The sequence below is a fragment of the Bidens hawaiensis genome, unplaced genomic scaffold (genome assembly GCF_021521415.1).
Source record: "Bidens hawaiensis isolate Kalapana, Puna unplaced genomic scaffold, B.hawaiensis_p1.1 tig00001792_1, whole genome shotgun sequence".
In the NCBI taxonomy this organism is placed as follows: domain Eukaryota; kingdom Viridiplantae; phylum Streptophyta; class Magnoliopsida; order Asterales; family Asteraceae; genus Bidens; species Bidens hawaiensis.
This window is the reverse complement of record NW_027491100.1, coordinates 510,501-522,205: the sequence shown is the minus strand read 5'-3', so window position 1 is coordinate 522,205 and position 11,705 is coordinate 510,501. Positions and strand designations below refer to the sequence as shown.

General features: G+C 37.8%; 1 protein-coding gene across 1 annotated transcript; it reads right to left on the bottom strand.

Moving 5' to 3' along the window:
• Positions 1-214: 214 nt before the first annotated feature.
• Positions 215-11,377, bottom strand: LOC143597358 (alpha-crystallin domain-containing protein 22.3-like). Its single transcript, XM_077075878.1, has 3 exons — positions 11,281-11,377; positions 1,969-2,279; positions 215-590 (listed from the first exon to the last, which is right to left on the bottom strand). The coding sequence occupies exons 1-3, from the start codon at positions 11,295-11,297 to the stop codon at positions 346-348; spliced, it is 573 nt and encodes a 190-aa protein (XP_076931993.1). The 5' UTR covers positions 11,298-11,377; the 3' UTR covers positions 215-345.
• Between the last annotated feature and the right edge of the window lie 328 nt (positions 11,378-11,705).

The following is an 11,705-nucleotide window of genomic DNA, read 5'->3' as shown; positions in this document are numbered from 1 at the left end:
TTTCCGATCAGGTTCTCGGGGTTCACTGCCATCCTTAAGCCTGCTTAACCCGAACTCAATTTTCTCAAGACTCCTATAAACCCGCCCTGACCCAACCCATTTTGACCCGCCACCCAAAAAGCCAAATCAAACCATTTTAACCAGTTTGGTATTTCAAGTTTTCAACTACGTTTTGTAGGCACACATCACACAAGTTTCAATCCTTAACCGCTTTCTTCTACTTTTGTTTAAGGAGCCAAATCAACTATCCAAAACATTTAAATACTTCCAAAAAAATAAAAACTTTGAACCTATCACAATCTTTAATTGCAATATACATCAAGACAACAACCACTGATGACAATATCATGAACCTTGGACGGGTTTCTTCTTGACAACACCTTCAAGAACACCGCTATCCAACACAAACTTTAATGTTGACGGATCAACATTTGTAGGCAGACGGAATTGAAGAGCAAAGTCGCCAGGTGGACAAAGATTTTGAGAGCGCATCTCAAACACCATGTTGTTGGAGTGGACTTGTTTCTCCCCGGTGTTCGTTACTCCTTGAATAAGTATCGTTCCGTCTGCTTGAACTTCACATTTGAACTCTGCAGATATAATTATATAATAAATGAAAAAAACATTCAGCTTAATTCTGAAAAGAATTTAAAAAAATATAAAAAGGATACAATTTCATGCTTCTCTCTAAAGATTTGGTATAATATTATATTTACCTTACACAATATCATAATATCAAGCATACCCATTTCAATTGTATGGCATTTATACACTTCTTTTAATACTTACAGTAGGCTTAAATGGGTAAATATAAGATTTGAAGTATTTCATACGGGTATGTTTGATACTATTGTTTTTAGCTAGGTGGATATGATATTATGCAAGTTTTCAGAAATGTTTATGATATTACTCCGAAAAGAGCGTTCACGTGGTAAAAATAGTGAAGAAAAGCTAGGTGTGATTTATGATACCTTATTCCAATTTAGTCGTCGCTTACAAATGCCTAACCTTATAAAACCCGCATATTGGCAAATACCGATTATATGTCTAATTCATCTAGGGTCAAAACAATCATTTCGGAAACACATCTAGGCACCACCAGAATTATTATTACTATTAATATTATTTTCAAAAACCATTAGTTTGGGCCATATTTTTCCAAAATATGTGATAAAGATGATTCTTAATTTTAGTAAGTGTATAATATACCAAAATTCTAAAAATAAAATAAAATATTAAAGGTTAAATTACGAGTTCAAAGTTTCAAACTGAACCGTTTGAATTTTAAACCAGCCGACTGACCTCGGTCTGGTCGATTTATGAACGCCTCTACATTCAATCAATCAATCAATCATGCCCAGTAAAATCCCACCGACAGCAAAGCTATAAGTAGGGTCTGGGGAGGGTGGGATGTACGCACACCGTACCTCCATCCAAAGGAATGAAGAGGTGGCTTCCAGAGAGACCCTCGGCTCTAAGTACATGTGTATGAAGCAAAATAAAGGAAATCAAAGTTAACAGTTATATACAAACTACTACTAATTATAATAATATTAATAATAAGATCACAGTTTAACAGCTATATAAAAGCTAATAATAATTATAATAATAATAATAATATATGTAAGGGAAATACCATTATGGTATGCGACCTAAATAAGTTAAGTCTAAGCCCTAAGGTATTCAATTCTCTCTAAAAATCCTTAACTTTAATTCTACTTCTCCACGAATTCCTATCCTCAACCATGTCCTCGGAGAGGTTTAGGTCTATCAAATCATGCCTAATCCTCTCATCCCAAGTCAATTTCGGTCGTCCTCTACCCCTCCTCCCCTCTATAGTAATGTTTTCTACGGATCTAACAGGATTCGTCGTCTACGGATCTAATGTTTTCTACATTCTATAAACTAACTTATTTCTACATCTGTGTGTGTGTGTGTGCATGGGTGTGGGGGGAGGGGGGGGGTTACTTTCATTTTTCTCGGCGCCTGGCAGAGCAAAACGGAACAAAAAGCCATCATCGGATTCAGAGAGGTCATAGGAGCCCATAAGCGGTCCGATGATCCCGCTGGCAGCACTGCCAGAAACCAATACTCCATGTTTCGTGGCTGACATGATGTCACCCATTTCTTGAGGAGTGGGCTGTTCAGCCAGAAAAAGCATCCTGGGGCTGAGCCCATTCTGCTGGGCCATGTCTGAATCACAGCCGTCTAGTGGTGGGCCCGTGTACGGGACGCAAGGTACAGCGATCGGAACTTGATCAGCCCAACTCGCATGAAATCTGAAATTCAAAAATTTTACAGCCAAAGATCAAATTATGCAAAAACATTTAATATACAATCTTGAATCGAATTAAAAATCACAATATTAACATGGAGTTCTGAAAGTGAAAAGGGGTAGAAAGCTCATGAATTTGCTGCGTACTCATCATTATTAATCCGTTTCTGTTCATTTCATTTGCATTTATAAACATAAAAGATTAAAAAATAATAACTGTACATACATAAATAAATATATACAGTTTATCTCAAACAGATAATGTCTTTTTTACTGTATATATACGTTTTATTGTTTTGAATTGTGTTTTAAAAACCTTAATGGCCCGATGGGTGATATCCACTTCTTAGAATCCTCAAATCCATTTACTAATCTCATACATGTCCAACTTAAAGGAAATTATTATGATATATTAGCTGTCATATTTAGTTGCCTGTTTAGTTTATCTGTTTCCTTTTTGTTCTCCTTGATCTTAGGATCTTATTTTGTATTTAACCTCTTGTTATGATATGAAAAACCAAGATTGAATACCAAATTCTATATGGTATCAGAGCGGGTTCTCAAGAACCACCGCTCGTAACCTAAGATGGCCGGAGATAAATCCAGCGGCAGTGGCAAGAATGAAGCCATCGACGCCAACTCACCCTATTATTTATCCCCTTCTGACTTACCCAAACAGATGCACGTCAATGAAACCTTAACCGACGGAAACTATAGTGACTGGGCGAAGGAGATGACAAACTTTCTGTTTGCAAAGAACAAGATGGGATTCGTGGACGGTACGATCCCTAAACCAGAAAAGGCGGCAGCCAACTACATGCTGTGGATGCGTTGTGACGCCATGATCATTGGATGGCTCACGACAGCGATGGATAAAGACATCAGGGGGAGTGTGAAGTATGCTAACGCCTCCTCTGAAATATGGAATGACTTGAAGGAAAGGTTCGGGAAGGAGAGTGCGCCTCGAGCCTATGAGTTAAAACAATCTCTCTCAATAACCCACCAAGATGATTCGTCCGTTTCGGCGTATTATACCAAGCTCCGTGGGATATGGGATGAGATACAATCTGTCTTTCCCATCCCGCGATGCACTTGTGGAAATTGCACTTGCAACATTGGGAAAAGACTCACTGAATTCAAGGACAAAGAACGATTGTATGAGTTTTTGATGGGTCTCGATAGGGATTTTTCAACAATAAGAACTCATGTTCTTTCCATCAAGCCCACTCCCACACTTGGAGAGGCCTATCGTCTAGCTTCTGAAGAGGAACAGCAGAAACAAATCACCATGATGAGAAAAACACAGGTGGAGCCGGCTGCGTTTAGAACTCAAGGACAACGGGAAGGTTCTTCCAGCTTTCAACGAAGCAAACAAGTTGATCATTGTTCTCACTGCGGGAGAGATGGTCATAAACGGGAAGGCTGTTTCAAATTGATAGGCTATCCCGAATGGTGGTCCAGTAAAGGTAAGATGGACAAAGGGAAGCCGAAGGCTGCACACGTTGAGACCGAATCCAGTCTAGCGGGCCTAACAGAAGCACAATACCAAACTCTCATGAAACATCTTGGTGGCAGTGGGCAGCATACAGAAGGTGAACCTACTCGTAAAGCAAACATGGCTGGTAAGCGTAATGAACCTGATTATTGGATCTGGGATTCGGGTTCGACCGAACATATTGTACATAAACAGGAGTCTCTTGAAAATGGCACTCGAGCCATACGAGAGGCGCCTGTTATGATACCGAATGGCGACAGTATACCGGTAGAAGCTAAAGGGAACTGCACCCTAATTGGTGGAATTAAAATCAAAGATGTTTTACACATTCCTAACTTCAATTGCAATTTGCTTTCTGTTAGTAGACTATCAAAGGAATTACAATGTATTGTAAGTTTTTTTCCGGATTTTTGCGTGATGCAGGACTTACACTCGAGGAAGTTGATTGGCACGGGTAAATGCGTTGAAGGTCTATATCGGATGGGGATGGTGGCTCAAGAAAGGAAGGCTATGGCAACGAAGGTTGATGCAAAAACTTGGCATTCAAGACTGGGCCATGCATCTGAATCCAAGTTATCGCATATTTCTTTTTTAAGAGAATTTTCTTTCAATTTTAAGAACAATGTTTGTGATTCGTGTACTAAAGCAAAACACACACGGTCTCCTTTTCCTAAGAGTTTTATTAAAACTACCGAATGTTTTGAGTTGATTCATTGTGACATTTGGGGTAAATATCGTAAACCATCCACAACCCATGCAAGTTTTTTCTTAACTATTGTGGATGATTTTAGTAGGGCTCTTTGGATTTTTTTAATCAGGCACAAGAGCGAAGCTAGTGATTGTTTGATAAACTTTCACCAAATGGTTAAAACCCAGTTTTCAAAAACCATCAAACGGATAAGAAGTGACAATGGAGGTGAGTTCACTTCCAACCGCATGAAAGAATTTTATGCGCGTGAGGGTATTTTGTCAGAAACTACTTGTCCTCATACACCCCAACAAAACGGAGTGGTTGAACGAAAACATCGACATCTCCTCGAAACGGCTCGGGCTCTCATGTTCAACGGGGGCATTCCAAAGAGATTTTGGGGAGAATGCATAGAGGCGGCTGTCTACATCATTAATCGCCTTCCGTCTAAGGTTATTAACAACCAAACCCCTTATGAGATCATTTTCGGACAAAAACCCGACTATGAACACATGCGGACTTTAGGGTGTTTAGCCTATTATAGCAGCATAGAGACAGGAGGTGACAAATTCGAATTCAAGGGAAGACCGGGAGTGTTTATGGGTTACCCACAGGGAACGAAAGGTGTCAAAATTTTTGATCTTGAGCACGGAAAAATGATAGTCTCACGTGATGTCAAGTTTGTTGAGAATAATTTTCCATTTGCTTATCTCAAATCCAAGGATCCAACTTCTGATATTTTTGAGCTCCCCATGTGGCATGAAGATGTTTATGCCAAGCATATGGAAGACGACAATGGTGAAGAAAATGCCATGTCCGATTTCTATCAGGAAACCGAACCCATTGAGACTACTGAACCGATTGAAGAGACACAAATCGAGGATAACATTGCCATTGAAGAATTTCATGTTGACCCTCTGGCTCCACGGGACACAAGGATCAAGGTGCCTCCATCCCGACTACAAGATTACAACGTGTCACTACCACCATCCATAGACCACGCCAAACCCGTGCACAATCGAACTTCTTCTACGGTACATCCTCTTTCCAATTATGTTTCTTATAACAAATTTTCGGAATCTCACAAAGCTTTTTTAGCGGCCATTACTGTTTCAAATGAGCCAAAATCCTTCAAAGAAGCTATGCAGGATAAAGATTGGCGTGATGCCATGCAGCAAGAGATTAAAGCTCTTGAACAAAACGAAACATGGACGTTAGAACAATTGCCAGAAGGGAAACACGCCATCGATTCGAAGTGGGTTTACAAAATAAAATACAAACCCAATGGCGAGATCGAGAGATATAAGGCCCGTCTAGTGGCAAGAGGATTTACTCAGATAGAGGGAATTGATTACCATGACACTTTTGCCCCAGTTGCAAAACTGGTTACTATTCGAACTCTGATCACGGTTGCTGTCAAGAAAGGATGGTCACTACACCAATTGGACGTAAATAACGCTTTTCTTCATGGTGATTTAAAGGAAGAAGTATACATGAAGATACCGCAAGGTTTTTCCAATCCAGAAGAATCTAGAGTTTGTCGTCTCAGAAAGTCCCTATACGGATTGAAGCAAGCCTCGCGTACTTGGTATCAAAAGTTCACAGTCTCGCTTCTAAATATTGGTTATAAACAATCTCATGCTGATCATTCCCTTTTTACCTATCAAAATGAAAGCAAGTTTGTGGCAATTTTAATTTATGTTGATGATGTCGTTATTACTGGTAATGACGAAGATATGATTCAAAGAACCAAAGCTCATTTGGATACGAATTTCAGCATTAGGGATCTTGGCCCATTGAAGTATTTCTTGGGTATTGAGGTTGCTCGGACTGAAGATGGGATTGTTCTAAGTCAGCATAAATATGCCATGGATATACTAATTGATTGTGGGCAGCTTGGATGTCGACCCAGTGGTTTTCCCATGGAGCAAAATCTAAAGCTTGATAAATGTCTTGAAAGTCACAAGGTCGATGCCTCTCTTTATAGGCGTCTTATCGGGAGACTGTTATATCTCCAGGCCACGCGTCCTGACATTGCCTATGCGGTCAATGTACTAAGCCAATTTGTCTCCGATCCCAGAGATAACCACATGAATGCAGCTCTTCGCGTGCTTCGTTACATAAAATCTAGTCTTGGTCAAGGTATATTTATACCAAAGGATGGTGGAATCCAACTTGTCGGTTATTGTGATGCCGATTGGTTGGGTTGTCCTTTCACCAGACGCTCGCGGACGGGTTATTTGCTGCTTTTGGGTGGTGCTCCGGTATCCTGGAAAACAAAGAAACAGTCAGTAGTTTCCCGTTCCTCGGCGGAAGCTGAATACCGTGCTATGGCTACTACAGTTAGTGAAATTCTTTGGATTCGTTCGCTGCTTAAGGATCTTACAGTTGACATACATGATGCTACACCTCTTCATTGTGATAATCTAGCTGCCAAACATATTGCAAACAATCCAGTTTTTCACGAGCGCACCAAACACGTGGAAATGGACTGTTTTTTTGTCCGAGAACGTGTTGAATCCTGTGAGATCTTGCCCCTTCACGTGTCCAGCAAACAACAGATTGCAGATCTTTTTACCAAGCCCTTGGGAACTCAGCCTTTATGTGATCTTCTTGGCAAGCTAGGTGTTCGAGATCTCCACACTCCAGCTTGAGGGGGAGTAAAGGAAATTATTATGATATATTAGCTGTCATATTTAGTTGCCTGTTTAGTTTATCTGTTTCCTTTTTGTTCTCCTTGATCTTAGGATCTTATTTTGTATTTAACCTCTTGTTATGATATGAAAAACCAAGATTGAATACCAAATTCTATACAACTACATTTAAGTAACTACATGAATACTATATCCTTGGCATTAGTGAAACTAAAAACTAGCACGCACATCACTTGAGGTGGAATGATTAATTGATTGGTTGAGAAATTAAATGGAAGAAGATAAGAGGAGAGAAATACAGAGCATGAGGTGAGAAGAAACTATAAACAATATCCTAACAAGAAGTTCGTTAAGATGATCTAAGGCAACTTTCTTTAACAAGTTGGTTAAGAGATCCACAACGGTGGTGTAGTTTTCGATGAACCGGATGATATCCAGTTAAGCCGAGAAAACTTTGTGACTCCTTAACATTAGTAGAAATAGGCCATTGTTATATTGTTGTTATCTTTGTCGGATTGTCCACCACCTATGCTTTAAAAGCAATCAAGTGTGTGCCTAAGCCCCCAGGTGAGGTGAGGCGAGGCGCAAAGAAACGCCTTTCTACCTTCCAAGAGTTCCGGCAACATTCTGTCAAGATTCTGCAAGTTTGGGCAAACTGGTCTGAAACATCCAACCTAAACTAGCTTTAAACAAGCTTAAAATGTGTCTAGAACCTAAAAAAATAATAAGTTTATGCCATGCGCCTTGCTTATCTCGGGTCCTCGCTTTTTAAACATCTTGCGCCAAGGCCCACCCTTTGAGCCTTAAGTGTGTCTTGCCAGTCTATCAACGAAAAGCAAATGTCCTAAGTAGACCAACAACCATCTGTCTTAAGAGACATTAGGATGGTTTGGCTACTGGCTCATGGACGATCCGATCCGTACGTGTTCAGATGCCCCTCCCATGATGCACTGTAAACCAATAATATCATCAAAGAACACTAACACGATATTTTGCAAGGAATGGAACCCATAAATCATAAATCATTAAAACATTGAGGGGCGCGTCTGTCAAGCCGAGTGGTATGAGTTATAAATCTGGCTTAAGCTCATCGCCCAGTTTATATGAATTTAATGATGATAACTTGCGATGAGATCATACTTGGCGCCACAAAATTCATTTGAAAAGTTCATCGATAGATAGGATATGAAAATGATCCCCAACTATAAATGAAAGCACCAATGAAGTAGATTGGTAACAATGGAAGATGTTTACTGGGTATGATCGTTGTTGTTGGTAATGAAAAAAATCGAGAATTTATTGAATTTTCATGAAAAGAAAATGAAGGTAAGAAAGAAAGGAAATGTATTCTTGATGATTTATTACCCCACCGTTGACGGACCAATGAGCACAAAGTCTTTCCAGTACCCTGGTGTTTTCCTGACCCGGCTGCTTCTCCTAATTTCTGTCTCATTCGCTGTATGCGTATGCTTCTCATCCATAATCTATTCCTTAGAGCACAAACTCTTTCTCGCTTACTACATCGTTTCGTGAATATACAAAAATACATAAAGAGAGAAAGAAATAAGAAAACGAAGACCGGATTTTTGAAACAAAACCCAACACAAAATAAAAAGATAATAAACAATAAAAAAACGTAGAAAAGAAAATAAAGAGTAAGGATTACCTCTTTTGAGATAGATGCGGCGTTTAAAGAAATCTAAAATGCCTCAGCAAAGATGTAAAAACTAAAGAAATGAGGCGGCCTTTATATACGTTTGAGAAGGGCCAAACTTTTGGTTGATCGTCGATGTGGGAAGCCCTTATATACGATAGAAGAAAAACCAAGTTTTGGTTGCTCATCGATGCGGGGCAGGTAAAATTGCTATTAACCAAACTTAAGAGTAACATAGAATTATTCCTAAGATTCCAAATTGATTACTTTGTAATCTCGTATCCGTTAATAAATCTTCATAGACCGTCTTATCCTAATATCAACCATCAACAGTTCCAACTTCCGATACCAAAATGATGACTTTAACTTAGACATGAACTTATAACACACATCAAGTTTTAAGAAATGCATTTAGAAAGTCATAATATAACACCAACTCATCTTAATGAACTCTTTATATAACTCACCATCAACTAATCTGCTAAAACTAAAAGAACCTTTTTATAATAGTAATGAACGTTTTAGCATTAACAAAGATTACATACAAAAGAAACTAGCAATCCACACTTAAATACATATAGATGTTGCAGTCCACTTGAAAAGCAATAGAGAACTCAGTACTTTGTAAGAATGTTTATTAATATATTTTTCATAAATTCAAGAGAAAACACTATATTTCAAAAAAAGAATGCTTCAACAAGAGTTCTATATACAAACATACACTATGAAAGAGCAAGCAAATTATGCATCTACATTATTCCTCAAACCTTTGGAAGCAGCCTCTCTATCCTCATGGATAGAGGTAAGGTCTGCCTGCATCACACCTTCCCCAGACCCTACCAATAGGTTACTGGGTTTGTTGTTTGTTGTTTGTTGTTGTATTATTCCTCAAACATTCAAATTCATAATATCACTAGATTTATACAACAAAAATAAAAACTATTGGTAATTTAAGCAGCAACTTTAATTTCAGCAATAAAAAACAGCTACTAGAAAGACAAAAGGCCAAAAGAAGAACAAAAAAAAAACTAAAAACTAACCCAAATACATACCAATTAAGAAAAAGTTGGAGCTCCTAATTATATCCTTTTTAAACAATAAATTAAACAATTATCTTAAAGCAGCACGTGTAGGTAGATACTTGTCATGTAAACGAATCGAGATTCGTTAAATCTTCATTAAAAGCAAATTAAATACTTAGATTTTCTTACTACTTCCATTGGCTTCACGCCTTTCCATAATCTATAGCGCGTCCCCATCAATACACACCGGGCTCGTTCTAATATAACTCTTTATTTCAAATTTTCATTCAATTGAAGCAGTAAAACAAAAATCAACATTATATCTTACTTAATACTTCTAAGAATGTTTGGATCAAAACAAAAGATCTCCATACCAAAAAAACAAGAGGTTGTTTGGCAATCTTGTGCTAAATCATTTAATATTAAAAGGTACCCTTTGAATCATTCAGCACGTCTCTAAACTTAACCATTAAAAGGCTCCATGAATCTATGCAGTTAATGCCAAAAAATAGCGGATATCGGTCAATGACCGATATCTGAGATATCGGTTATTGCGGTGGGATAGCGGTGTGTATATATATATATATATAACACCAAAAGTTATCTAGTATTAATACTTAAGTCTTAATACCAAAATCATAAAAGTCAACAGTTCAAAACACAAAATAACAATATTTTTAATTTAAGACATGCTCATCTCAACCACGCTTAGTTTTTTCATAAACAAGATTTGATCGTCGATGTCTTTAATCGTTCAATAATAATCTGATTTAGGTTAAATAAAATGGAATTGGGCTATGGGCTAAAAAAAGGTAACGGTTTGGGCCAAAAAATTTAACAAATTTGGGTCAAAAATATTGAACTGATAAACTCACCGATAAAACCGATATATCGGTAGTCAAATAGCGGTAAATGGCGCCGCAAATATCGGTTCTGCTATTTTGACCTCTATTTTACAGACGGCCGCTAACCGCTATAGCACCGCTATTGATAGCATAGCCATGAATTATTAAAATGTGTCTCTCTACCCCTCACCGATTCAGAGGTAGCCTCTTAAAGGAATACCTAAAAGTGGACCCAATCGTCCGACTCTCGCCTCTAAATGGTACAAGTGGATTCTAGTAATGTACAACCTTCGTGAACCGTATTAGTCATTTTTCCATTTAAAAAAAATGCATAGAAAAAGTGAAACACAAACAAAAGTAGAATAAAAAGACCCAAATTATTAATATCATTTTGATAGTGTACAAGTAGAACATAGTGAATAAGACCTGGTTATTCAAACTTTACCAAAAAAAAGGGTTATTCTCTTATTCATGTTACAAAGTGACAAAAACATTCAAACAACACAAGCCCATTAATAGATCAATCAATAAATAATAATCAGAAACACCAAATTCCAAATGTAGCGACAAAACAACATCTGTGATTCGATTCTGTACGAGAATCAGAACATGGGTTTTGTCGAAAATCGGATGAGTCAAAAAAATACCCGTTAGAAGCGGCCATTGGAGATGATGTTTGTTGGTACGGCGTCGTTTGGTTAAGAATGGTGGAGGTAATTGAAGATTTGCTAGGGTTGATAATTGTTTAAATGTGTTTGAAATCCAAAGATTATTTTTCTAAAACTTTTTATGTGAGGAGGTTTTCTGAAAAATAAATACTATCAATCAATTTCAAAGTGTTTTCAAATACTTGTTTATTTCTAAAAACTAAAATTACTTAATTTTTTTATATTGAAGTGGCATTTATGGTTTTGAAGGTCTCAAAGTTTGAAACATTGAGGGTGGTTTTGGATGAGTTAAGGTGAAATATTAAAGTCGGTTTAAATGATTAATATCCTGTCTTAAAAAGAATCACTCAATATTAGGTGGGTAGTTTTGTTCATAATGTGATTTAGTTTTGTTTTGAACGTAG